This window comes from Labrus bergylta, chromosome 5 (genome assembly GCF_963930695.1).
Source record: "Labrus bergylta chromosome 5, fLabBer1.1, whole genome shotgun sequence".
NCBI classification, from domain to species: Eukaryota; Metazoa; Chordata; class Actinopteri; order Labriformes; family Labridae; genus Labrus; species Labrus bergylta.
The window spans coordinates 2,045,637-2,073,500 of record NC_089199.1 but is presented as its reverse complement, the minus strand read 5'-3'; the positions used below and the strand labels follow the sequence as shown (position 1 = coordinate 2,073,500).

The following is a 27,864-nucleotide window of genomic DNA, read 5'->3' as shown; positions in this document are numbered from 1 at the left end:
GACCTTTCAGAAACAAAGGGCACAGGGTCAGCTGAAAGCTTAGTCGTTCCCACCTGCCACACACACACACACACACACACACACACACACACACACACACACACACACACACACACACACACACATCTGTTTACCATCAACAGAGATAACCTCCTGACCTGAGTAGTCCAGAAAACCCACAAGAAAAAAAGAGTAAGACAGACACAAATCAAACAAGAGATAGCAAGAAGGAAAAATGTATTCATATTTGTTTTTACAGTTTAAATTTTCTATTTGCACTCTACTGCCTTAAAATTGCCTTATTTTTGGTATATTTTGTATATTTGTATAAATTATTATTGTTTTTATTATTTTTATTTTTTTTATTAGGCTATGTTACATTTTTTTAACATAGCCCTCCCTCTTATCCCTCGCTCATATCTGTCTTCCTCCCCACAGTGATGAGGAATAATGTCTGAGGTAACAGCACACATTAATCAGGACCAACAAAGCACAAGCAGACATTCCTGCCCATCTGTCATCGAGCCGTCGCTCTCTGTTTATAGGAGAGGGGGCTGATCCTCTTGTCTCACAGTTTTGTCCCATCTGGTAAGAGGAAACATGGAGCAGCATCCACGTGTACATGTGTACGCCAGATCATCATCTACAGCACTGTTAATATGTCAGATCAATAAGCTGCAATTAAAGTGTGGTGACACATGTTTCTCTGAGTGTGAAACCCACCTCCAGGAACTGGGCGCTGACTTTAAACTCGGGCGGCTGGCTGCCGGCCTGCTGGGCGCGCTCCCTCCGGCTCTGGATCCCCTCGAACAGATGATGAACGGCCCGCGGGATGATGCCCTGCTCCTGCTGGCTCAGGCCTACATCAAAGCCCGTCCCCATGGTGTAGGTCTTTCCCGAACCCGTCTAAAACAAATGAAGTCAGAAATCCTTTCTCAGGGTCCTCCAGACATCACACATCTGTCTCTGTTTCACTGTTTGTGGGAATGTCCACTGATAATCTGCTTCTGGGAGAAGGTGTTGGACTCGTGCAGTCGCCTCTTAACCCTAAACTGTGTATTCTTAACATCTATCCTGATGATTTTGCACTTTCAAATAATGTCAAGTATCTATTCGATGTTTGTTTCCTGGAGGCCAAACGATGCATTGCTTGCTCATGGAAGAAACAGACAACCTGTGGAGTCTCTCAGTGGTTGAAAGGAATGACTCTCTTTCCTCTTCTTAAAAGGATAAGCTGTTTCTCAAAAAACAAACTTGACAAGTTTTGGAATGTATGGACTATTTTTGATAACTTCCTGTGAGGGTAGGAGAAGACATCACACATCTTACATTTTGTGTGATGGGGTGTTGTTGATTTGTTTTTGAAGTGTGGGTATATTCTTGTGTTTTACACATGTATAAAAAACATGCCGTGCCCATACTAATTAGATAAGCTAATCCTATTTCTATGTTATAAGCATGACATTGTACAATATTACAGTTTGTTCTGTTTTAACAACAAAGTATATTGGACAAAAATGGCTGACTGTAAGGTTCCACATGTTTGCAGCTGAAAGATCCAATGACACATAAGTTGAACATTGTTCTCTTCCATGAGAGCTTTATGTTATTGAAACATGTGTATCACTGATGGGATAAAGAACAGACTAAGTTAGGTATTTTATTTGCTCCCATGTTAGTTTTTTTAGTGTCACTTCGAGAACTTACTGTAAGAAGAAAAACAAAACTCTCATAGAACCACATGGTCATAAAAACATTTGGATACAGCCTATTCACTACATACAAAAGATAAATAACAAAACCTATGAAACCTTAGTGTATGTCCTTAGACAATAAATCTACGGCTCTGTGTCGTACCTGCCCATATGCGAACACGGTGGCGTTGTAGCCCTCCAGGCAGCCCTCGATGAGCTTGTACACGCAGGCCTGGTAGATGTGCTGCTGCTCGGAGTTGATGTCAAACACAAAGTCGTACGTGAATGCTTTGTCCTTTCCCAGCAGGACTTGCGGTTCTCCAGGTGTGACCAGCGTGCACACATGGCAGCCCTCGATCTTCTCCTTGGCCATCTGAGGACGAATCCTGGGAAGAAAAGAGCGAAAGAATGTGTCAGTGGGACGATTACATCGCCATATATCAAAAATTATACGGTTTTTAACGATGTGCACATTAAGCATGACAATGTGATTCACACAGTACAAGACACACGCTCTGCTTTGACCTCAAGATCATTTCAAGTGCAAACTAGAAACCGTGAGAATATGACAGCACATAATGACCGCCGGATAATGGAAAAGACGCCCGCCGCTAAGCTATGACTGTTTATTCATAATCCTGAAAGACACTGCAAAGACATTAAGAACATGTTGTTGTTGTGAATCTGAGCTCACTTTACGTGTATGGAGTGTGTTGTTAAAACATTACTGTTTACCTCCATCATCACTGCTCACACAAAACGCAAGTCAGATCACGTCAGTCCTCACAAAGAGGGGATTACAGCGAGGCAAAGTTACGCTGATTTTCTTCAGTCAGCTGACCACGAAACTGTAAATCTCACAATCCACTTTTTAAACATTCAAAACTGTATGCAGCAAGTACATAGATCAGTGCTTCCCAAAGTGTGGGCCACGGCCCCCTGATGGGCCGTGTGGGTACTGCAGATGGGCCCCGAAAAGCCCTCCACCAATTTTAAAAATAAAATAAATATCACAATAATGATGATTAAGCATGAGTCAACCCTTTAAGTGATTAGTAAGGCCTGTAATGACTTTTCATGGACATAATGTTCAGTAAACATTGGTGTCTATCTTTGCCATAATATCATGTTGTCATGTCCAATAATTTACCCTTACTGAAAGTTATAGCAATAGTCATATAAAAAAAAAAAAAAAAAAAATTATAATGGGCCCGGAGTCATTTTGTATTTCAAAGCAGGCCGCGGCAGTCTTAAGTTTGGGAAAGGATGACATAGATATTTTCTGCTTTTATTCCATGTGCCGTTACTTTCCATCCCGAGTAACCACAATGCAACTTCATCTGAATACACTAAACTGTAGATTCAGGTTTGTTGGTAAACTCTAGCCATGAGGAGGGGGCTACAGAGGTCTGGTAAGCTCACTTTTATCTTGACTCCTCATCACACCTTTTCTCCCATTTTAAAACATTACAACGTCAACCTTGCCAGCAGCAACTCAAGTGACATCACTTGTATGTTTCCTCCTGGAGTGATCCTTTAGAGTTGATGATTTAGACAAAGTCAAACATTCTGAATGCTTTCTCTTCTGTCTTTTGGTCAAATAATTTTAAAATGTTCTGCACTGAGAAAAGCAAACTGTCTATGGTTGAGATATGTACAGACAGACACCCTTTTATATCTTTCATTTGAAAGCCCGAGAGTGTAAGAAAGTCATTAAACGTTGGTCATATTACTCGTGATTACCCGTTCAGACCAAACCATTACGTTTAACTGCAGGAGGAGAAGAACAGACCTCGTCAAATCTATCGTCCAATACTTCAAAAACAAACAAGATGTTCATACAACTTTACAGAGTGGAACTAAACAGAAATGTTAAACTGAAACATAAACCCTGAGGACAAATACAAAAACACATCAATGGCAGCACTAGAAAATCCGCAATGAGGCAGGGAAAGGCACAGTTCTGTTCTGGAGAGAAACTGGAGCAAGCTGAGCCACCGGTGATGATAAGGCAGACTCTGGCTGATAACTCATTATTACATCAGCTGTTAATCCTGCAGCGCGGGACTCACAGTCCTCTGTCCTGACAGGTAGTTCACTACAGTCAATTGCTTTCACCTGACTTCCCAGTTGTAAAATAATCCCTGATTAGATGAGTCCAAAAGGCGAGCAGATTGAACATCTTTGAACTTGGTGACAGAATGACGGCAGAGTGTTTTAAATTTAGTGTCATTGGAAGTTGTTTTCCAGCAGAATGGCAGAAAGTCTTGCGAGCACCATGGCTCATTAGCAGAGATCCACTTAAAGAAGTGACACTTTTTATATGCTTCTGCTGCAGCACTGATAAAAAATGTAAGAAAACTGAATTCTACAGTTCATTTAGCAGTATAAACAAACCTGCAGATCTGTGACACAGCCCTGTGTTAATCTTGAGCTTTCAGAGGTACAATATGGACAGAGTGGGGAGCTAATCACTTTAAGCTGCAGAAAAAAGCCATGAGCAAGCAGTATGTCCTGCTAAACCCCCCCTCTGGTTCAATCTTTAGGGGACGCAAATCAACCCTCCTGCACACAGAGACAGCCCCCAAAGACTCCCCATGGAATGCTTGAAACCAAGACACACACACACATATACTGTAAACAGAGAAATCCCCAACCACATCCAGCTGCTGTCAAATCACAAAGACCCATTACTGTACACACACAGAACTCAAACCTACTGTACTATCGTCAGTTCACACATGGTTCTTCTCAAGCATGCCTTGAGAACCACACCCACCACAAACACTCAAAATAATCCCTCCACCACACGCCGATAAGCAGCAGAAACACACACACACACACACACACACACACACACACACACACACACACACACACACACACACACACACACACACACACACACACACACACACACACACACACACACACACACACACACACACACACACACACACACACACACACACAGCTGACGACAGCAGTTTTTGGCCCTCTGTCAGGCCCGGTTGCATCACTATAGAGGGTCTTCCAGGAAGTGTTAAAAGGCTGTAAAACAGAAACGGCGTGCTAACCCCCTGTCACGTTTTTAACGACAGGCAGTGAGACAGTCAGAGAGCAGCCTGCAGACAGATGAGACACTTTAATTACTGGAGGTGACCTTGACACTGAGGGTAATGCATCCAAAACCACAGGTCCCATATGTGTGCTGTTTAAGCCAATTATTAACATAAAGTGGATGTGGAAGAGGAAGAGGAAGAGTGATCCAGAGCCGCAAAATGAACTCGTCAGAGGAGTGTGAGTAGCTGATTAATAAAGACGCTGGAGGTCACTACTCTCTCTTTCTCTCTGTTTATACTCGATTCTATCTAATGTGTGTGATATTTATAAGTCTGAAGGGTAAGGTGTAACACTGAAAAAGAAAGAAAGAAAGAAAGAATATAAATGTTCAATCCTAGAAAAAAATACCAAAAGAAAGTTTCTGAATGAAGATTTAAAAAAAAAATACCTAACGTTTATGAAAGAGATATTTTATAGGTTTTGGAAAAATCTGAAACTTCTGTTGACAGAAAGCTTCTGAGATGGTTTTCTAGAGTTTTCTGTGATTTTTCACACTTAAATGTAGAAATCAAGTATCTCCTCTGAAAATAACTCTGTGAGTCATGACTGTCTACAATGGGTGTAACACCTGAGTCCCACTGTCTGTGATGTTTTCAGAGTTTTCAGAGTCCTATCTTCAGTTTGTTTACATCGTTGGGACGGCCGGCTGACTCCTCCCCTCACGTATAAAAGTAGTTTAATTGAGGGACTAGAGAAAAGAAGAATAACATACTGTACTCACTGCTTAACTGTGTTTCTAGATCACGCTCATTTCAGGTAAATTTACATGCAGTGTGAAGATACCAGCATAATAAAGATCGCTAGCATTAGCATGCTAACACAACAATGCACTGCGAGTTGTTTTGGTTTCATGCTGGTGCTCAAGGGCGACATCTGCTGGATCAAAAAAATCACATGTATTGGTGAGAAAACTTTATCAAAGGAACGTAACAAAGAAAAACTCCAACAATATTACATTCATTTACAGTGGACATGTGTCCTACAGTCATGTAGTTCAATTCTTTTCCAAACTTAGTTCCCCAACTCAGCGTTTTTTGGACACCAATTCAGCAATTTGGTACATTCTGGATTTTATTCCAGATACAGAAAAATAAGTTTGTTCATCTAATTTATCATCAGTTTCAGATATTTGTGATTAGTAATAAGATTTTTTTGCATGTTGACTCTAAACTATGATGATGGACATTGCAAACATTATGTAAACATCAAGTAAGCATTGTCAGTGGGTGAAGTTGGGATGCTAGCATGAGCATCTGGCAATACAGTACCTCAGGAGCATACAGCAGTGTAGAGTGGATGGCATGGCTAAAGGTTTGAAGTCTTGTTGAATTATTTTAACCATGGCCTTAAGTGGCTTTCATTGTATGTAAGAAAGTTGGACCTTCAGCAGGTTTTTAACAGTCCTATAACTACAGCTCATCAGACCCTGAAATACATATTACTAATGTGTTAATATGTTGGTTGAAAAGTAAAGACCTCAACAGTTGCGTGAACATTTTAAGAGATGTATCAAACAGTTACACTGATGAGTGGTCGAAGCTTGTAAAATGTGCGATTTAGTGTTTTTCTCAAGGCCTCTGGGGAGTCGGGCAAGGCAATAGTCAATAGTCAGACATTTTCATACTCTCAACAATAACTGATTGATTAAAGACAGACAGAAAAAAACTTTACTTCAGCTGCTGCCCTACATATGAGCAAATATGTTTCTGCATTTGGTGCTCTACCTCCTTCTTCTGAGTGTCTACCCCCTTATCACAGAGAAGAGAAACCTTCCCATGACAGTATGACAGGATTCAGGAAAGACATGAAATCACAATACACAAACATTCACAAACAAAAACAATGACAGCCTGTCAGGGAACCACAGGAAGAAGAAATGGACCAGCTATAAATAATCAAGACACGCACGCACGCACGCACGCACTCACACACACGCTCACTCGCTCGCTCACTTGCGCACGCACGCACGCACGCACGGGGCTCAGCTGGTAGATGGATGTTTAAGCCAGCTGCACCAACAAAAGATGGGATCCATAACATTGATCCATCAAATGACTCTCTCACACCCACACACACACACACACACACACACACACACACACACACACACACACACACACACACACACACACACACACACACACACACACACACACACACACACACACACACACACACACACACACACACACACACACACAAACACACACACACACACACACACACACACACACACACACACACAGACTAAGACAACAGACTCACTAAAAGGCATTTAGCAGCTAAAAATAGACAAAAGGAGCACGATGAAATGTGTGTATGAAACAGAAGGAGAGAGAAACACAGAGAGGCAGACTGTGGATCCCTGATGCAGGAAATGTAGATGTCTATATTGCCTCCTCTTTGAACACTTAGAGGAATATGGTTAAAATGCCATCAGGACAAAACAGTCCCTGGAACCAAGACTGCTGTCTTGAAAATGTTTGAAGTCTTTGAAGGTGTGACAAAGCTAAATATGATCTTCTCTGCGTAGTTTGATTTTCAGTTGGATTTTCTTATTAATGCAGGGTCTTCTTTGAACAGGGCGGGCGAACTGGGGCAGTGATTTATTCGGGACGGGAGGGGGGGTAATTCCAACAGAATGTTATATTGATGAGGATACTATATTTATTGTGACACTAAAAAGGCTGTTTTCATGCTGCCTCACTTGCCATGCTGTAAAGAATGCTCTCGCAAATTAAGAAATTAATTCATACGTTCAACAATATTTTCACTGTGGACAGAGATTTAGAACACTAACAGAAATAAACAGCTTTCCAGTTGTTATTGTTCTCCCTGAGTTGGCTCATTTGAAGAGAGTTTGGTTTCCCTGGGAACTGCACACACTGCTCTGGGACTTCTAATGTGTAATGACTGCTTGTGTGTTCCTGTTTTGGCTTAACACCAGGAAAGTGTAATATGTGTCAAGTGGTGTTCAAATTGCAAATTGCAAAATGCTATTATTACCCAATATATATATATTATATATATTATACCCACCTTAAGATTCAACCATTGACCTGCCATCCAATCAAACTCCAGGAAATAGCCAGGACCAAATGCCAGAGTACCAATAAAATCGTCCCACTGTGATCGCCGCCAATAACAGCGAGTGCCAGTAATGCCTGTGTGTGCATTATTATGTGTGTGTGTTTATGCTCACTGAACCTTCAAAGAACAGGCGGCTGATGGCCAAAGAGCTCATTTCCTTAATGTAAACACTTGAGTACACACACACACACACACACACACACACACACACACACACACACACACACACACACACACACACACACACACACACACACACACACACACACACACACACACACACACACACACACACACACACACACACACACACACACACAGAGTTAATTGTATTCTCTCGAGCTGTGAGTGTTTCTCTTGTCTTTCCTCTGGCACAGAGCCAACAGAGAAAGCTACTTCCTGTAACACTCTGACCATTTATCTACTCATCTTTAAAGAATGAATAAATCAGAGGATATAATACCAACATGACTCCTCCCTCTTCCACTGTGTTTTATGCTTTATCATCACTAAACAGGAAAACATGACTTTTCTCCTCTTTTATCACTGTGCTTGTGTCCTCCTCCTCCTCTTCACACCTTGGCCTGGTTTGTCCCTCACTTTGTTGCCAGTGAAAACACACCATCAGGACAAAAGCCTGAATGGCAGACGCAGCACAGGGGCCCTGTTCCATTTCCTTTCCCCCCTCCCCCGATAACAGCACAGACTAATTGTTTGTGTGGCTGTTTCATTGCTGCCTTACTTCCTCCCCTGCCTGCTTCTCTTTCTTTCTAACGATCAAATATTGCCTTCATAATGGAAACAACGCATATCCATCAGTGTCTTTTTACCTAACAACTGTTTTAAATGCAAACACTCAGACCCCCCCCCCCCCCCCCAACAGGAACCAATAACTGTTGACAAAAAGCTCAGTAGTGAGCATAGCATCCAGGAAAAGCTGAGCTGACAGGTAGACAATGAACGCTCTACAGGTGACTGACTGTGCTGCACAGGGAACGATCAGCAGATGGAAGAGAAGTGTAAACATGGTTCTCTACACAATAAAGCCTGCATAGGGAGGCTGTGAATTAGAATTGATTTTGTGCTTTAAGCATCAGGGTTAACCAGGCAGGGACTGCACTGATCTCAGATCATTGCCTAAATCCCCCACGATATCCTCTCAATGCTGAGGATCAGAGAACAAAGTGTCCTGATTCATGAGGACACAATCTTCTTGTTTACTTTCACTTTCACCTCTGCAGGCTCCCCAAAACAAAAGAGCAGTTTACTATCTTTCAGCTTATTGTTTTGGTTCATGCAACTTATTTGCACTGCCAGCAATTTTGAAGTAGAAATGCTCTAAAACAAGTTTGTTTTATACTACAAGCTCTATAACAAATTCAAGCTATTAAAATCAAGTAGATAGCTGGATCACTGTATTTGGCACTGACCAAAATTGAACAATAAACATAATCAGACTTGCATTTGTCAGCTGGCCCAAAAACTCAACATGAATTGCTTTGTATTTTCTGAATGCATAAGAAAGCAACTGTTTCCAAACACATTCACTGTATTATCATTTTAAGGTGACAGTATATACACATTGTGTTACTTCAGCTTGTTCAGCTGCCCCTCAAGTGGACAAAAAAAACACCTTTTTAATATCTCCAAGAACATAAAAAAATGGCAATCTTTGTTTTAAATTCTGCTTGCAATTTCTAGTTTGGCAAAAATAATTTGGTAACTACATTTCTATCTCTAAAATTATAGATGCCCTGTAGGTGTCTGTACTGTAATATCCCAAAACAAATCTCTGTCCTATGTTGATGCCGTCCTCCCTTCCCTTAAATGGGCTGACAAGGTTGTTATAAAAACTTGTGTGACCTGATATCCCTCTTTTGTCACGACACTCACAGAAAGAGAGACAACTGTACAACCTGTCATCACATCCTTTCTATTCCCTACCTCTTTTCAAACACCTCATTTCCTCTATGCAAAGAGTCCATAGTGTGGAGAGACTGCCTGCTCAATACAAAAATCAACATTTTCTAATGGTTCAATAATGCACAACAAAGTCTACAATGGAAGAATCATTAATTATGGGAAGCCTGCCTCTTGGGTAATGTAATAAAGACTCCAGATTGAGCACATACAACATGACTAGATCAAACACATACCCACAAAAACCTTTGAGAAAACATACACAACTCAAAACAATTCTAAATAATGCTTCTGAAAAAACTTGTAAAGGTGTTTCCCTCTAATTCCATGCCTGTCTGTGCCTGTCGGTTGTTTTTCCAAACTGCTTCAGGATGCATCCCCTGCTGACTTCTCTGCACCACACAGCCCTGCCACACCATCAGCTGCCAGGGTGTTGGCTCCACACACACACACACATCACAGGCTCCACTTCTCGTAAACCCTAATGGTACTCAGCAGTGAAATAATGCACAAACATCTCCAGCAGGGATCCATTTATGAAACAAATCACTCAGGCTAATCTTCAAATGAGAAGGAATACAAGTTTTCTTGAAACGCTGCCAAACTCAAAGCCTTGAATATTCATAAGAATACAGCATACAGATGCCCAGTGACCACATTTAAACCTATAGGATAAACTTACAACAAAACCACAGTAACGTAGCATAACATGACTAGAACTATCTTCCTCTTTCCGAGAGAGATTAACTTCAAGCAGCCAGCGAAGCAGAGATTACATAAACAGCAGGACAGTGTCTCCATCTGGATGATCTGTGTGTGTTTGCTTGTACCGTACCTCGATTAGTGCTTTGTCATCCTCATGAGTTCAGATTAGGATTAAGAAAAAAATGACACAGCAATCTGTGTTTGGGGGTTGTTGTCTACACTGGAAGAATCAGAATCAGCTATTTTATTCTCAAATGTTCTATAACAGTAACATTTCCCAATAGGTGTAAAAAGAAGGGATGTGTATGTGTGGTGTTAAAAAGCATTTTTAGAAGACAGGTTAAAATACATTTAAAAAATAATCTTACATTTCCAGGAATAAAAACAGACAGCTTTACTGAACTTGAATGTGTTGTTTTTTTCTGGCATTGCACTGCCAAAGGGAGCATGCCCATGCCCTGTTCCCATAGCAACAAGAACAAAATAACTCAAGTTTACAACCAAACCTTAAAAAATATAATTAAAAAATACTAAAGGCAAACTACAATGAGACTTCTGACTGGAAATGACTCCGGGTGAACATCATTTCAACAAATAGACAAGGCAGTCAGGGTCAGTTAAAATGATTGATTAGGAAATGGTTCATTTCAGAGATAATAGGACAGAGACAGTTGAGGACACTGACCTCTGGCCAGATTGAAACATCTTTGACAACATCTTTGACCCTTTTTGGAAATCATTTAATCGGCTACATGAATGGTCTCCTTCTTGGTTGCTTAACAGTTGTGTTTTATTCCTTCAAATCCATGCTCTCTTTTTAAAGAGTGTCACTCTATGGAGGTATTTAGGAATGTCCTGCCAGCAGCATATGATGGCATCCTTTGTCACACTGTTCACTGCACATCCAATACAACACCTCTGACAGACACCCAGGTGGAGCCTGTTATGCTCTTTTGTCTGCTCATTGACGTTTCTTTGTACCTGTCTCTTGAAAGAGTCAGAATAAATAGAAAGAAAGTGTGAACACAAAAAAAAGATGGAAAATGAGAACGAGAACAAAGAGGGGGATTGGCCCGCGGCAATTCATGAAGATTGTCACGTTTGACATGAAAAGCCCTGAGAACTCAGGAAATTGGCTCGGCCTATTCTGGGTTAGGAGCTCTGGGTATATCAGTGACTGTGGGGATGAAATGAGAGACGCCCAGAGGTGCAGCGATGGAGGGAGGGGCAGGCAGACCAGTGGCTGATAAGGTCAAAACTGGAAGGAAAAAAAAAAATCACAAATGATTCACAAAACATAAAGGATGTGAAAAATACATTTGTTTCAAGATCAATGATTAAGATTAAGTTTATTATGTAATAAATGAATATTTGTTCTCCATAATCTTGGAATTTCCTTTTTTTGTAAATAGCTGATTTATACCTGCCATGCATAATCTCAGGAGTAAAAACTAAAAAAAACATGAAACTCTTTTTTAAAACATGACTTGAAATGTCACTACATACAGTATTCTAACATAATAAGAGTATACAGCCAAGCTAGCAGCTCTGTGCTCATGCTAATGCTAACAGGAACAATGTTGACCATGGTTTAAAGTCTCAGTTTAAAAGACACTACATGCATTCACTCTTCCAAACAAACTTTACACTAATGTTGTTGCCCTGCAGGCCCATCGTCCTTTGAGTGCATCTTAACACATTCAAACACTGATCAGGAGCAACTCACTAACATCTCCTATCTTACATCTTTCATTAATGAAAACCTATCATGTACTGCAACACTCAAACACATACCCAGAGCAGCAGCAGCAGGGCACTATTTCTGATGATTGAGCCACAGTAGGCATTTCTGTTCCTGCTGCTCATTTAATCAGTCGTCACATTGATTTTCTGAATGAGCTGTCTGCAGTGATTCTGCTCATAAAAAAAACCAGCCACTGTCTCTACCTCTGATTGACATTCTCATCTCTCCATCTGTTTGCTGCTCCACACAATCCATCTAAGAAACCCCACCCCAATGTATTTTAGAGTGCTCCTACAGTAATCAGTTAAGTATGTGTGGGCATTGAAATAACTGCACACAAATTCCCATAATGCATCAGGAAGAAGGCCATTCACTATAAAATCTGTCTATCCCTTTTGGCGTCCAATCCTCCACATGGGACAAACATCCCAGCAGGGTAACGGGCTGTTAGCCACACATTCATACACACACTAGTCCAGAGTTCACATCCAGGTCCAACACTCTTAGGGGTTGGCAGAAATAAGCACAGGGCACCTGACTGCGCCGTGTCCCTGGCAGACTAAGGCCGTGTTAGCCATGAATTAAACACTAAGGCCTCAGATGAAAGTGAATGACTTCAGAAGTTGCTTTAGCTGGTGTTGACCCCCCTCTCCTGCAGAGTTCAGAAAGTAAATGTCTGTCTCTGGTGGGAGCTTTTAGAAGAGGATGCATTAATAAGGAACACTCGGATGGACTGAGGCAGCGATGCATAGAGAAGAGGAAAGCTGACAAAGTGTACAATATGTAAATGTGAAAGTAAGGGGAATATTACACAAGCAGGAAATGTATGAGAATATGTAGAGGAGTGGGATAGCGGCCACAAGAGGCTGCATGACGCTGGGCATGGACAGCTGGCTTCCCCAGGTAGTGGCAGGCAGACTCAGTCGACACCTTCTGCCACTCCTATTTGGTGTCTGTCACCACACTGATGAACATGTGCCAATTCTCCCAGAGCTTCATGCCTGCTGCAATGTGTCTGTAAGGCCACCAGGGTGAGGACCACTGCTCTTACTATAAGTTAGTGATGAAGAAATATGGATGTTTTTTGTATGCAGGCTAGAGCTGAAATGATTCTTTAATTTTTCACACAATAGACGACGGTTTTCAATTTACCCATTAAATTCATCATTTTTTCTGTCAAACTTTCAACATTTGTGGCTGCTAAGGTAGTGGATATTTAGTGTTTGTCTCTGGTATTCATTCTCGTCTCATGTGGTAGTACATGAATACTTTTAGGTGACAATTTCACATTAGATCTTTTTGCTAAACTTCTTATAAAACGGTTTAAGTTCAAAATCCAAATCCTGCAAACACATCAAGATCTCCTTGACAATGTAAGCTTAAAAAAAACATGAGGTTAAGCTCTTTAAATGTATGAAAGGATTTTGGATTCCGTTTGAATAAAACAAGACAATGACGACTCTCTCTGGCCTCAGGGAAATTTTGATGGACATTTCCCATCAGATTGTTTGATCTGATGAACAATATTTTCCACTTTCATTACAATAATTCAACACTATGAATTTAGCCTCTGACAAACCGATTGGTATTCTTCACTTTTTATGATATGGACTTAACCTCTCCACTCAAAGAATATTTCCTGCTCCCATAGACTTGGCTGCAATGCAATTTCGCACTCTCATCTGGTGCTGCCGCAGCAGTCTTCACCACCGCAGTCACACATAGATGCAATATGCAATACATGCAAACCCCCTCTTCATAGCCTTTGTATCAACCTTATCTATGGACAAGCCTCACAGACTGGCAGCCCTGTAGCCCGAGGCTCTGCTGACGATTGGTAACCAGCGATAAACTAGATCAGGGCTCACATGTATTGTGCTCATTGGTTTGACTGGGTGTGTTAAGCATGAGCTGGAGAACAAATGAGCGAACTGGTTCATCCATGTTGACATGAGCGTTTTTTTAACTGAGCCGGACTTTAAAAAACGAAGCTGTCCTACATCGTTTGGAAAGGGCCCGGTCAACTGTTCAAGAAAAATCAACTAACTGAGATGCAATCTCACATCATCTCCGTCTGGAATTTAGCTCATAAGAAATAAAAGTGTCTTCATAAGTATAAGGTCTCTAGAAATATGTACCGGTGGCCTCATTGATTTCCTTTGCTATTGCTGTGGCTCTTCCAAGTACCGTAAAAGATAAAGTGTGAAGTCAGGCCCAGACTGAAGAGAGTGGGTAATTTGGTACACAGGGTTTTCCATTTCACATATTTTGTGGGACAGAAATGTGTGGGAATGTGTCACATGGCTACACACGACATTTGATTACTACACACAATGTGGTGAATACATCAGCTGTGAGAGATGTTAGCCATTGGCTTTAAACACTGCACTTGTAATAGGCCCACATAACACATAATCAAACAAACCTACTGACAGTTTCCAGACAACTTGAGGACATTAAGGTCCTGACATTTTCCACAATTTCCTTTTATACTTGTCCCACACATCGGGATATTGTGCATATTAGACATGCAATGACAACTCTAAATACTAATGTTTGGAGTCACTGAGTTTTGCAGTAACAGAAGTCTTTGGTAATGGGGACTGCTTCTGGTTTCCTATCATTCACATAAGGACAATTCCAGAAGGTCAATAGGAGAAAACGTGTAAAACGGCAACTATACTAAAGAGCGTTAATAAAGCAAAACTCCGCTCAACGTGAACGGCATTGCCTGCCCACTTTCTTGTGATGAATGTTGGAGACCATTACTACCTGCTGCGTACAGAAGCATAGACGCCTCAAGCATTCAACAGACAACACACTCTTTACCATATTATGTAAAATTCTTCAATATAAAGATGTGATTTTGGTATTCACCTTGAAATATAACCCATTTTAAGGATGGTAAGAAGTGTGCTATAACAAGAGTGAATCAGGAAATGTAAATCCAGCACAGTCCTAATCATCGCAGTATTGATAGCATGAACTGTATCTTTATTTTTTTTAAAACTTGCACACAGCTGTCAAAGCCTAATAATCATCACTCAATTTCAGATGAGCATCTCTCATTGTTACAAGGGCACATCAGTTCGCATCAATAGATCTGATTCTGGGTCAATCCACACCCCACTTCCTCACCCCCCCTCATTTCCCCCTCTCTCTCCCCCTTCGTCTGCTCTGTCTGCTGCTCGATGGGGGGAGGTAAAGGCAAAAGAAAGAACCAAATTAGCTTCTTTCCTATATGACAGATGGCCTTGTCAAGGTCAGAAAGATGCCACTCAATTTATGATTTACTCCAATTAACTTGGAAAATGAACTAGCTGTTAAAAAAGGATTTGTGTTGCTTTTTGTGGACACTGTATTTTTTTTTTTAACCAAAATGCCTTTAAGCAACACAATCCAGTCAAATTAGAACATTACCACACAAACACAAAATATCTGAAGGTACATATGAAGTGATGTTTTTTGTTTCATACCTGAATATCACACAGGAATTTAAATTACTTATTAATCATGATACTTGTGCATATGCCTTAAAAAATAAACACGTCAGCCTTGTGTATGTGTTCACCTTTATCTCCACATACCCTGCTCAGCTGCAGACTGTCTGCCATGACTCTGCTTGTCTGTCTGCGTCCCTGGAGGGCTGGTTAGCATTATCACCAGCCCAGCCTCCTGCTCTGTCGGACGGTATTCAGCATGAGTGCTAATGCAGCAAGCCACAATGTCTGTACGTCGGAGGGAATGCTAAATTAGCCAGGGGTTGATGACATTTTTTTTCTTCAAAAGCCTATATCCTTGAAATGATGTTAATTAATCTAATTAGTAGTAGAGATTACAAGATAATATAGACTACAGTTTTGGCTATCTTAAACTGCTAGTCTAACTGGCAGAAGTAAAGACAATAATCCTTTTGTACCATTCAGAGCCTTAGAATGATTCCACTGTTATTTAGAAACAGTTAATATCAATGTAGCAGCTGTGGTCCTAACCTGGTTGGATCGATAAGATACTAACATCAATCTAGGTCCTAAAAGAGTATGCACCTTGAATGACTCACAAAAGGAGCTGGTGTTGGTTTGAACAGTTGACACTTTCTAATGCCTTTCTCAGCATCAATAAACATTTAAAGTAGTGCTGTGTGTATAAACATAGAAAAAATAGAGTTCTGTGAAAATAAAACAAAACCAAAAGAAATTGTCCTTTCGAGTTGGACTCCCAGCTCGAATGCTCCTCTATAAAGAGTATGCAGTAAATATAACACTACTATATCACTTACCAAAGAAAACTGAAGCATCAACTTCTCGGATGGTCTGTTAACCGCACAGGAAGCCATGTATGTTGTCGGATATGTGTTAAACAAACTCTCCAAACGAAGTAAAAAAGAGGAGAAATCAGACGGATCAAGCTGTTAGCCTCCTGACCTCCTGACCTGACAGACAGATGCAGCGCGCAGAGCTGTCAATCAAATCTGACACAACCAAATATGGGCATAGTCGTTTTCCTTAATAGAATAAAATCCGATGAGTTATAAAAAAATTCCCCCCCCCCACAGTGTGAGGAGAAGGGGCCGTCAACTTCTCAGATACATCTCGTTTTTTGAACCAGGCTGTAAACATTTTGATTCCTGTGGTAAAAACGGGCTTTTTTGGCTGTGGGCTTATGGCACTTCCGGCGCTTCTGCAGCCAGCCTCAAGCGGAACCTCGAGGAACTGCAGTTTTTGGTACTTCCGCATAGCCTTCATTTTTCGAGACCGGAGGTTGCCCCTTGGTTACATCAACTTTCAACCTGCTTAGCATACCTTCTCAGCAGCTATATGATGTAAATAAGTAAGTGTTTAATTAGCTTCTTTCCCCTGCAGTACAGAATCGGCTTAGCCTCTAGCTTAGCCATGCATGAACAGTCTAGCTAGCCAGTATCCTACAGCTAGACTTCCCTATTTTTCATTGTGACGTAAAATGTCTTATCCGTGTGTAATTATTTTAAACAAGCAGAAATAGAGTTTCAAAGAAGAATGTACTATGTTAGCTACTCTTCACAGCTAAATGCAGAGCTGTGGTATGAGCTAAATGCCAACAAGTGCATGGTAATGTGCTTACAGTGGCGGTTTTAACAAGATGATGCTTAGCTGGTATAATGTTTCATTGTGTTAGTTTAGTGTGCTAGCATGCTAAGATGCTAATAAACCCTTAACCCAGAGTACAGCTAAGGCTGCTGAGAATGTTGGTTTTGATAGCTATTTAAAACCTTAAGTACTGGACAAAAAATATTGTTATGGTCAAACCAAATTTAGTAAATACATTTGTGACCCTACAGTTAATTTTTGTGCTGAATTCAGCTGATTTAAATCCTTCTGTCTTACTCTTCGTTCACAAACAATAAGACAAACAAACTCAGAGACACAAACTCCAGCAGTGATTAAGCTACTTAGCACTGAAGGTGATTATGGACCAGCTGGTCTCACACACACACACAAACAACCAACCAACCCCCTCATATCTACACAGTATGAACTCAATATATGCCTTAAATTGGACTTCCAAAAAACATGAAACATGTTTGTGCAACTGAAATCGTACCAAGTCGATATTTCTCGAAGTCCAACTAAACACCTAGATAATAAATTGGGGTATAGAGTTACTCTTGCTTTTATCAATTTCAATCGGCCCCAAACTGGCCAAGGTGTTTTGCACATCCACCACACTTCCCGCACAAGGCTCTGAGCCACAAGTTGAATAGCATGAATGTGTAGAAGAAAGCCGGGAAAACAAGATAAATGTATTGTGTTGAGTATGTGACAACCACGAGGTCGCCCTGACTGGTGTGTAGTTTGTTTCTAACCCCGTGTTTCTATGTGGCCTGCAGATCATGAGTGGAGCGAGGGGTCGTTAGACTAATGAAGCACACCTGGCTATTGTTCTGTTCCAACGTTACAATTCACAGAGTCCGTGCTCGGCCGTCCTCTGTGTTTCCCCACAAAACAGGATATCTGATCATAAATACTGAACACGTTTAACATTTACGATTTCAAATCTGCCAACGAACACACCAGCTCCCTACCTGAACACACACACACACACACACTGTTACACTCATCCATACACACATTAAATTACTGATCTTTCAGATTTATATAATTTTCTGACTTTTTGATTGAGTTAATGGCAAAAAATAAAAACACTTAAACCGCTGACGTTTGTGTGAGCTTTGTTACAAATAGGAGCCGATTTGTAACAAATTGGGGCTCAAAGGGTCAAACCAGGTTTGCGCCAAAGTCTGCCTTGAGTAGGTAAATCAAACTCTTCGATGTTTTCAAGGACTGGTTAATGTTGATAGTGGTTTGAAAAGAACACCACTGTTTAAATGTATGATCTAGTCTTTTTTAACAATAGCTATTCCAGCTTTTTGTGGCTATTCAATGTCTAATGTTCCAAAGATTTACCTGATTTCTCCAGATAAATCTAAACTCAGTGGCTCTCTTGGTATAACTTATTAATACCTTTAATGCAGTTCTGAAAACCAGTCATACTTTAAATTAATCTCCTTAGTGTGTGTGTGTATGAATAAATCACCCCGAAGTATTGATTAAAGCAGTATATCCGTGTGTTCAGAAACGTCAGTCCTCAACACAGTCGGGTGGAATTGGCCGGATATAGAAACGTCAGACCGGTTGGCAGGCATCTCCTTTTAACTCAGGCTTTCATTGGCTACTATAAGCTTTAAACAGTGTGTCAAGGTTTTTAAATGGCCAAGTGAGTTGTCATTGAAAGGTCAGCGGAACAGGATGTTTAAATCTTTCATTTGGATCGCTGCCAGTGCAGCAGGACTGTTTTTTTGGTTTGAATATTATGGTCAGGAGGAGGGTACAGTAAATCTTCAAATGATAAGTCAAAAGTTCGTAAATATTGTTTTGGCGGTGGTCTGATGGATGTGTAGATTGTGGCTCCTGTGGTGGATATTCAAATATAATTTAACGAGGGGGCAAAACCTGACAAATCCGGTTCAACTTATAGTCTTAAAAAGTCTTTACACCACAAGTTGGACATACAGTATTTCCCTCACATCTTAAATCGATTCCTGAAGCACTGGGCGCTGTAAGACGGCCAGTGATTCTGTGGCAGAGCTTAACTGTGCTCTGTTTCTTAAAGTGTCCATCTGAAGTGGATTTATTCATATTTTCAATGTTTATCCTCCTGAATTCAATTTAAGGGAAATGTATTCAGTCTTGCATGCCCTTCGAGGTTGACAAAATTGGATTCAGGCAGAACAGGAAGTGCACACATTATGGACAAGACAAAAGATGGGGAGAATTGAAAATGTGTGCACTTGTCTCTTGTGTGTTTGTGCTGTCAGTCAGTACAAGTCCAGTCACTGTTATAGCTCGATTAGACCTTTTAAAAAGACTTGATTCAGTGAGGGAAAGATGGATTAAAAAAGGAATCAAAGACATAAAGCGATAAATAAAATAGAGACACAGGAAGACAGGTTCTTTCTCCCCCCCACTCTTACTCGTTTTACTGGCAGGTCATCTTTTATTTCTAGTTTGTGGATTAAAAAAAAAGCAGAGACAATGTAATTTTATAATGCTGAGAAAGAAGATTCAACATCAACTCTATAAAGTCTAGACACAACACCTGAGGGCTCCATCTCTCTGCCTCCTCCTCCCTCCACGGGAATATGGCGGCCACGTGCAGCTGTGCCCGAATTATTCATACACGCAACGCTCACACACACACACACACACACACACACACACACACACACACACACACACACACACACACACACACACACACACACACACACACACACACACACCACACACACACACACACACACACACACACACACACACACACACACACACACACACACAGCATGTTTGGCTAGGAGCTCATATTTGCACGCAACAGTGGTCCAAAGTGGACAAAAGACGACACACTTGCTCCTTTTTTCCCAGTCTGCCGCCAGACACCCCCAATCCCACCACCCCAACCCCACCCTCACTCTCCTCTGTCTCTTTTCCTCTTTGATTTGACTTGTTTTTGTTGTGTTGAATTGAATTGCAGGAAGCTTTGCTCCTTTCTGAAGTTGGAGAGCAGTTTATAAAAACAAAGCAGACGTCTGAAATGCACTCTACAAAGCGCGTTCTCTTTCTCGTCAAACGTGCTCACTGAAAAATATCGCCTTTTCTTCATCCCCCATTTTACCCTCCAATTCTCTGCCCTTGCTAAGTGTGTCTTTATCTTTTTTGGTGTGTGAGTGCAAACTCAGCAGAGAGCACAAAGACCTGCAGTGACATCAGACTCATTCACAGTGTGTCCTCTGTCCCCCCCCCCCCCACACACACACACAGTGATTTCTAAGTGACCACAACAATGTCAACACAAACAAATTGGCTATGTAACTCATAAAAAATAAGCCGACCACAGACATGTTTTAAACTCTCAATAAAGCTAAAGAATGTGAAAATTTAACATTGCTGTGATTAAAAATAAATAAATAAAATTTAAGTCCCAGCAGCGCGACTGATTATGAAAAAAAAGAACTGTTTAGAGGCCAGCTCCAGCTGACTTATGATGAAGCCCCGATTACAGAATAAATGCAAATGTTCAGACTGAAGAGCCTTTCATTTCTTTCTGGATGAATGCAAATAAACACAGGATTGTATGTTTCTGTGTGTGTGTGCACGTGCAGGAGTGGGCGAACAGAAGAGGAGTGAGTAGAGGGGGAGAGAGAGAGAGCTGGTGAAATTCCAGCTTTTTTGGTCACAGTTTCACGCTTTATTTTGCTCACAGTGCAGACAAGCTTGAGCAAGAGAAAATAAAAAGGATGAGGCAAGCATTTAGAGGGCAGTCTGAGATGACGTGCCGTTACTTAGTTAGCAAACCGGATCAATGTGGATATACATTTTTTGGTCAGGCCGCAGAACACAAAAAGATATACCATATTTGAAGGATTTAATTCAGAGGTCGCATTTTCTCTCTGTTTTATAGACTCACTGATGATTCAGTATTAACTGAATCGTGTCAGCAAGCTCATCAGCAGATGACAAAGCAGGAAGTGAACAGGAAGTGTGGATAGTACAGCGAGAGCCTCTCAGGAAGTCATTCTGCAACAGCAGCAACAACATTTGGGAGGTTGTTTCACTTTACAGGGAGAAGTTCATCAACTGAACAGCTACACAAAGCCCATGCCATGTCCCTAATATTTCGATTGTATTTGTTTATACATTCTTAAGTTATGGGGCATCTATTCCATCCTGTGATCTATATAACCAGCACCACTATCCTGCTTCTGAATGGCTGTACACCTGCCATCAGATGTGTCATTAAGAGGGGATGTGTTGTTGGTATAACCAGGATTAAGAAGTGTAGCCTGGCAACCTCAGTCACTTCTTTGTCCAGCAGACCTTTTCACCTCCTTGGCCACGATCTGATTGTAAGCGTGATTATGCAACGTGTACTAGCAGGCCCTGAACTAAACACCTGGTGTTACTCTGGAAAACAACAACATCATGCCTATAGAGGGGGAATGGAAGGGTAACATTCAAGACGATACAAAAACAAACGATTAAAAATATCACAAAACAGCTATTCTGGAATCATTTCTATATTGCAAAACAATCAGAATATGTCATGAGATCTCGGCCTGGGAATCGTTGGGTGTCTCACGATTCGATTTCAATTCAGAATCTATTTTCAATTCAAAACGATTCTGGATTCATAGATCCATTGTTACAAAGTCTATTTCTGAATAAGTTCATAATTCAGGATCTACTCAAGTCATTTGTGAAACTGTCTGAATTTCTTGCTGCCCCATTTGGCATTCCCCTGGGTTAAAAAAGCTAGCCTTAGCACTTAGCAGGGAGTGACTAATTAGCCCCAAAAAACATTTTTGGAAGTTATTAATCTATTTAAAATCTCAGAAGATAAGAATCTCGATATTTTTTCCCACCTCTAATGAGATCTGATTATATGAAGAATTTGAAAGTGCAGGATTCCTTCATGTTGATTTATTCCCTCTACTTTGGTGTTAGTTTGACCTCTTATCACACTTCATCCTTTAACCCTCTTATCACCGCTGTCCAACATTATATCTTCTTCCTCTTTTTTATTCATGATGTCAACTTCAATGTCAATGGCCAATTGACCTCTAGTCAAGTTACCATAATTCCTAAGTGCCACTGTGAGGGCTCAGAAAGTAGGGACGCAGTGAGTCAAATTGCAAGGGGAATCTGATTAGAGCACCATATTTGTTTTTATTGAAATAACGACGTTTGGCACCAGTGACACAATAATCGTATCACATGATGACAATATATTACTGCATCGATCATTTACTCTTAATAATGAATGTAACTTACATCAATATGTTATGAGGTCAAACATGGACCCATAATGTTCCTGTTACTAAGCAGTTCTGGAGAGACAGCTTCTTGAACACTGCTGCCACAAAAGACATTCACATACAAGTGTTAGATGAAAGAGGCTAGAAGAACAAGAAGAGAAAGCATGTGACTAGCAGGCCGGTGTTTGGAGGAAGTGATGCCCAGGCTGTGGACAGGCAATTTGGGCGTGTGCTCGGTCGGGTTTTTCCTGCTCCTCTTCCTTTGGTTCAGGCTAAAAATCACTGATTAGAAGCAACTTCAGTGCCGAGTCGTATCAACAAAGTCAAACAGCTTTCACTTTTCACTACAGCTGGGGGCTGAGGGTTGGGACTAGGTGTAAGAATGCACCCATGGGGAGATTAAATACAGCACTAACCTGTGACCAGTACGGCTGTAGGACGATCGCATGCTCACAAAGACAAACATAAACACACGATTTCCCCACCAGCCATTTTTAAAAGGCAACCCCCCCGGGGAGGTGTGTAACCCAGACAGAGCCTGTGTGGCAAACTGTTACAGGAAACAGGCGAGACTGGTAGCCGACACAGGACATACGTCCAACAACAAAAAGCTTTTTTTTTTTTCAAAACCTCCCAAATAAAGCCTTTGTGTACCAGCTGTGAGGGGGGGGGGGGGGGGCCTTCCGCAATCGTATTCTGCTGCTTCTGGTTTGTTTTGAAGCCGGTGATTTGGTCATGAGATGGCAAAAGTCTGCAGTCCTGTTACACATGACTTATGAATTTTTTTTTTGTATTTTCTGCAAAGCTGTATTTCTGACACGTTGAGCAGAGAGATAGAAGATAATGTTTTTCTCAACTGAGCTCCCATCGCCTTTGAGCCAAAACAGTCTGCGTCATAACGGTCCAAAACACACCACATTTATTCATGTTTCAGGTCAGGAAGAACACAGATTATTTTGTGCTCCATTTACACAAGATCAGCTGATTCTTATGGGGAAAGAGATCAAATCGGAGCGAGGGGAAAGCCTCTCGGATGAGTCTGTTATAGATGAGACATCAGGCAGCAGTCACAGGGTCACACAGCTCTATCTTTGTGCCTGTGTGTGTGCACTGATGTGGAGGCTGATTTTGCACTTTGTTGGACGTCAAGAGTTGTGGGTCGGTCTGAAATGAGTAAGTGGCAAAGCTGCAGAAAAAATAAAACAGCAGAAGAAGGATCGATACGCAAATGGAAACACATAACTCTCATGTCAAGTTACACCTGATTAATGAGCACACACAAAAGCTGAGTTATAGACATTTATAGAGGCACATATGCAAGCTTCGAGTTGGCCCTAACGTAAAGCTTTTTAATCTGGGGGAAAACTCAGCACTCAACATTAGACTGACAAAAGGAGGAGGAGGAAGTGAAACTGCACGCATGTCTTTCCGAGATGAAGAGTGTGTGTGGGGGTTCAAATGTGTGAGTTAGAGAAAATGTAGGAGTCTTCTCCTTCTTATAGCGTGTTTGCATCAGACTAAGCTTATCTTTTAAGTGAGTGCAGATGTATAAAAAAGAAACAGCCAAGCCAGACACAATTTAATGATTGCCACTTAGCAGGGAGTTACTTTACACGTTTAACTTGACTGCAAAGCAGTGTGTGTGTGTGTGTGTGTGTGTGTGTGTGTGTGTGTGTGTGTGTGTGTGTGTGTGTGTGTTTTCCCTTGGTCCAAAAGCAGGCTTGTAGGTCATGTCACTTGTTATATGGACATTGTTTAGGGAAGGCTCTGCAGACATTCAGGAAGTGGATGCCGGCGACATAGACTACGTGTGTGTGTGTGTGTATGTGTGTGTGTGTGTGTGTGTGTGTGTGTGTGTGTGTGTGTGTGTGTGTGTGTGTGTGTGTGTGTGTGTGTATGTGTGTGTGTGTGCATTTCTCAGCCCTCACAATAACCCCACTGCCCTCTAAATACATACTCACATGCACCCACAAACTATGAGTTGGGGTCTGCCTGCGGGGCTGCACAACATGGGAGCAATTAAACACCATCCTCTCTTATCAGCAGCCGACTTTCTCAGGGAATACGGGAGAGAGAAAAAAAAGATGTAAAGGGGTCGTTGGGAAAACCGTCGCTTATATAGCAGGAAGTTATTCCTCACTGTGTGTTTATTTATGGGCTTCCCATTTCCTGTCAAAATTACAGACTCTCTTGGTGGCACTCAAGAGGGCATGTAAATCCACACACAGATCAGACATGATAAAATAGGGGTAGAAATGTATTAAACATGAAAGAAAAAGAACAGCTCAATGATCAATGGCAATATTATCCTTACTCGTGGTTTACATTTATTTAATCGCTGGTGCCATATGGATTCCTTTATTTTTTTTAAACAACTTGTTACAGATGTCCGGTGGTGCTTATGATTGATGGTAATGTGAATGGAAGTTAATTAGCCAAAGAAGAATCTGACGCTGGGATAAAGAAGAAGAAAAAGACAGACGTGAAAGAAAGTTGGAAAAGGTGAAACTGTTACCAATATGCAGTGAATAATAGAGTATTCCCGCACTTTTGCTTTTAAGGGTTATTTTGTCATCTTCCACTGATCAGATATCAATGTAGCATCATATGATTGGTGTGCCATTTCAGTTATCGAAGTATCGCTGTATCATGATATTACCTTTAACATGGGCCAATTTGCGTATTGTATTTTGAGATACCCTGGTTTACCCATCCCTAGTTCTGTCTGAAGTGATTTAAAGTTACTCTTGTGAATGAAAATGGGGACCCAACATTAAAGGGGACATATTATTAAAAAAATCCACTTGTTCAGAGTTTTTAAACATATGTTTGGGTAACCTGAGTGTCTACTGATCCACAAAATGTGAAATAAACCCATCCAGTCCTTTGTTTGTGGTCTGCATAAGTCTTACAATACAGAGAAAAATGCTCCGTTTCAAATTGGCTCTCCTTGTGATGTCACAGTGGGATTCTGGTAAAAAAAAAAAAACCCTGATATCTCCACCCATGGACTCCACCCCCAGCCTAGAGCAAAACTTTTGCGCAGGTCCGCCATTTTTATTCTCGCTACAGAGGAGTGATGTCTACTGGTAAAACTCAGGGGGGTCATTGCATTTAAAGAGACACACACCAAAACGGAGCGTTCTGAGAGAGCTGGTTTATACCAGGGTCACAAATCTCCTCTGGTGCTTGATTCATGTTATATTTTGATAAAAGCACAGCACAGATGTTTCATTTAAACCACAGGGGGACTGTTTGAAAAGGTGGAGGAGGGGTATAATATGTCCTCTTTAACCAACCAATGACAAAGCACTTAACAAAAGCAGCAAGAAAAAAACCTGGGGCAGAACCTGATTCATTGGTGGGCATCCTTCTGCCACATACATAAATGTGGGTTTAGTGGATGATAGCGATGAAAATATGCTCGTACACACTGACGATCTTGTTGCATCGCTAAATAAGATAGAAACAGTTGAAGACGCAGGCCCATGATTAAATGTTCATAGATACATCTGTCACCTTCACTCATTCACTTACACTCTGTCAACAAGCCTCTCTGCAGCGTCCCAGACTTTAAATCAATAACTTCAGCTGAGCAGCAGGCACCAGCTGTCTCTCTCTAACCCTCTTTTCACCTTTTCTCTTTGCTTTTGTTGTCAGCGCCACCCACCCCACTTCCTGTTACAGTTTGACGCTGTGCACAGTCACAAAGGAGATTCACTACTCAGCGACTGATTGACAAGTGACTCTTAAATTCTCCCCCAGGGGAAACAGGGCCATCGGTTGGAAGGTTCATGTTAAAAGGCTACTGCCACACAGAGCCGACCCCCAACCCTCAACCCCCAATAAGTTGAAGCCACGTCGGGCCTGAATGATGAGTATTTAAATTTCACTGCTACAGTTTTGACCATTCATGTGTACAATACTGTGCTTCTAACAACATCTACTTGTAAAGGACCCCATAGTGTGACCAAGTGGGACCAGCTCATGTGACAGAGTCTGGGAGGGTCTGGACAAGCCCCTCAGCATCACAATCTGCTAAATGGGCATGAATACAGGCGCAGCCTCCATCACACTCACACCACAGCCATGCTTTCCAGTTTCAGCGGCATCCAGAGCCAGCACATGCACATTTCTATGATCTCTTTAAATCAGCTTTGAGTCTTGGCACACATAATCAATGGGCTGCTAAATATCTCCTGATGTGGATCCAAAAGCTTCTGTCCTGCTTGCCTGAGCTTTTTGGGTGCATTTTCAACAAAGGCAGTGAATGACACAGCTCTGAAGGAGAGCATGTCTTTGTGCCTACTCTTCTGCAGAAGCAGGATTAAAAAAAAGGCAAAATGCTCTGAAAAAGGTGATTCAGCCATACATATAAGAAGTTCACTTAACATTGGTAGATTATGGTGAAACTGCATGTAAATGCATGTGAGAATAAATAATACTAACATTGGTTTTGGGGAGAAACGCCCATTCTCCTCCCTGCACCTGGCTGCAGCTGTCCTTGTCACTTCACCCTGTGTCACATACTGAGTTCTTCACACACACACACAGTGGACTCATGCTGTGGAGAACTTATGCCCCCTCCATACATGCAAACATCATCATATGCAGATATCGCGGTTTGCCTTATCAATACTGTGCAGAGCACCACCACCCATGTATTACAAAAAAAGGTGTATTACTCTTCTCTGTTCCGGATATACAGCATGATTAAAGCAGGGGCATGCATGAAATAATATATGTGTGAAAGGAAGCATTTAATTGATCGCCAGCAGGCACAGACACAATGTGGTCTGCTAAGGTCGGCAGATTTCTAGCAAACAGACGCCGCAGACTTACCTCAACGCAACCTTCACGGAGCAGTCGCCCTGGCTCGCCATTATCTCTTTCAAAAGGTTCACCGACGGTCTGTGGAGTATTCCGGCTGTGTTGAGTTTTTTTCCAGTGTCTGGTAAACTGTGCGGCTCTGCAGCGGTGCAGGGAGCCCCTAAGGTCAGCGGGAGCAAGACCTGCCCGCGGTGCGCTGCCTCAGCCGGACTCCTCCTGTCTGCTTGTCCTCCGCTGCGGCGGTCATGTCTGGCTCACCCCGGTGTTCGTCACATCACAGAGTGTAAACCCGCCGTGTGTGTTTGTGTGTGTGTCCGTGCTCTGTCTCTGCAGCTACATCCTGTGTGAAGAGAGTGTAAGTGAAGCATAGAAGCCACACCGCTGCTCTGAAAGAGACACACGATCAC

General features: G+C 41.6%; 1 protein-coding gene across 1 annotated transcript in view; it reads right to left on the bottom strand.

The window, feature by feature from the left end:
• The window catches only part of kif21b (kinesin family member 21B), a 69,229-nt gene extending 41,365 nt beyond the window's left edge, over window positions 1-27,864 (bottom strand). Inside the window, exons 1-3 of the mRNA XM_065954531.1 lie at window positions 27,470-27,864; window positions 1,858-2,080; window positions 724-906 (exon numbers count right to left, since the gene is read on the bottom strand). Of these exons, the coding sequence (XP_065810603.1) occupies window positions 724-906; window positions 1,858-2,080; window positions 27,470-27,510 (447 nt within the window). The 5' untranslated portion in view covers window positions 27,511-27,864. The remainder of the gene's footprint in view (window positions 1-723; window positions 907-1,857; window positions 2,081-27,469) is intronic.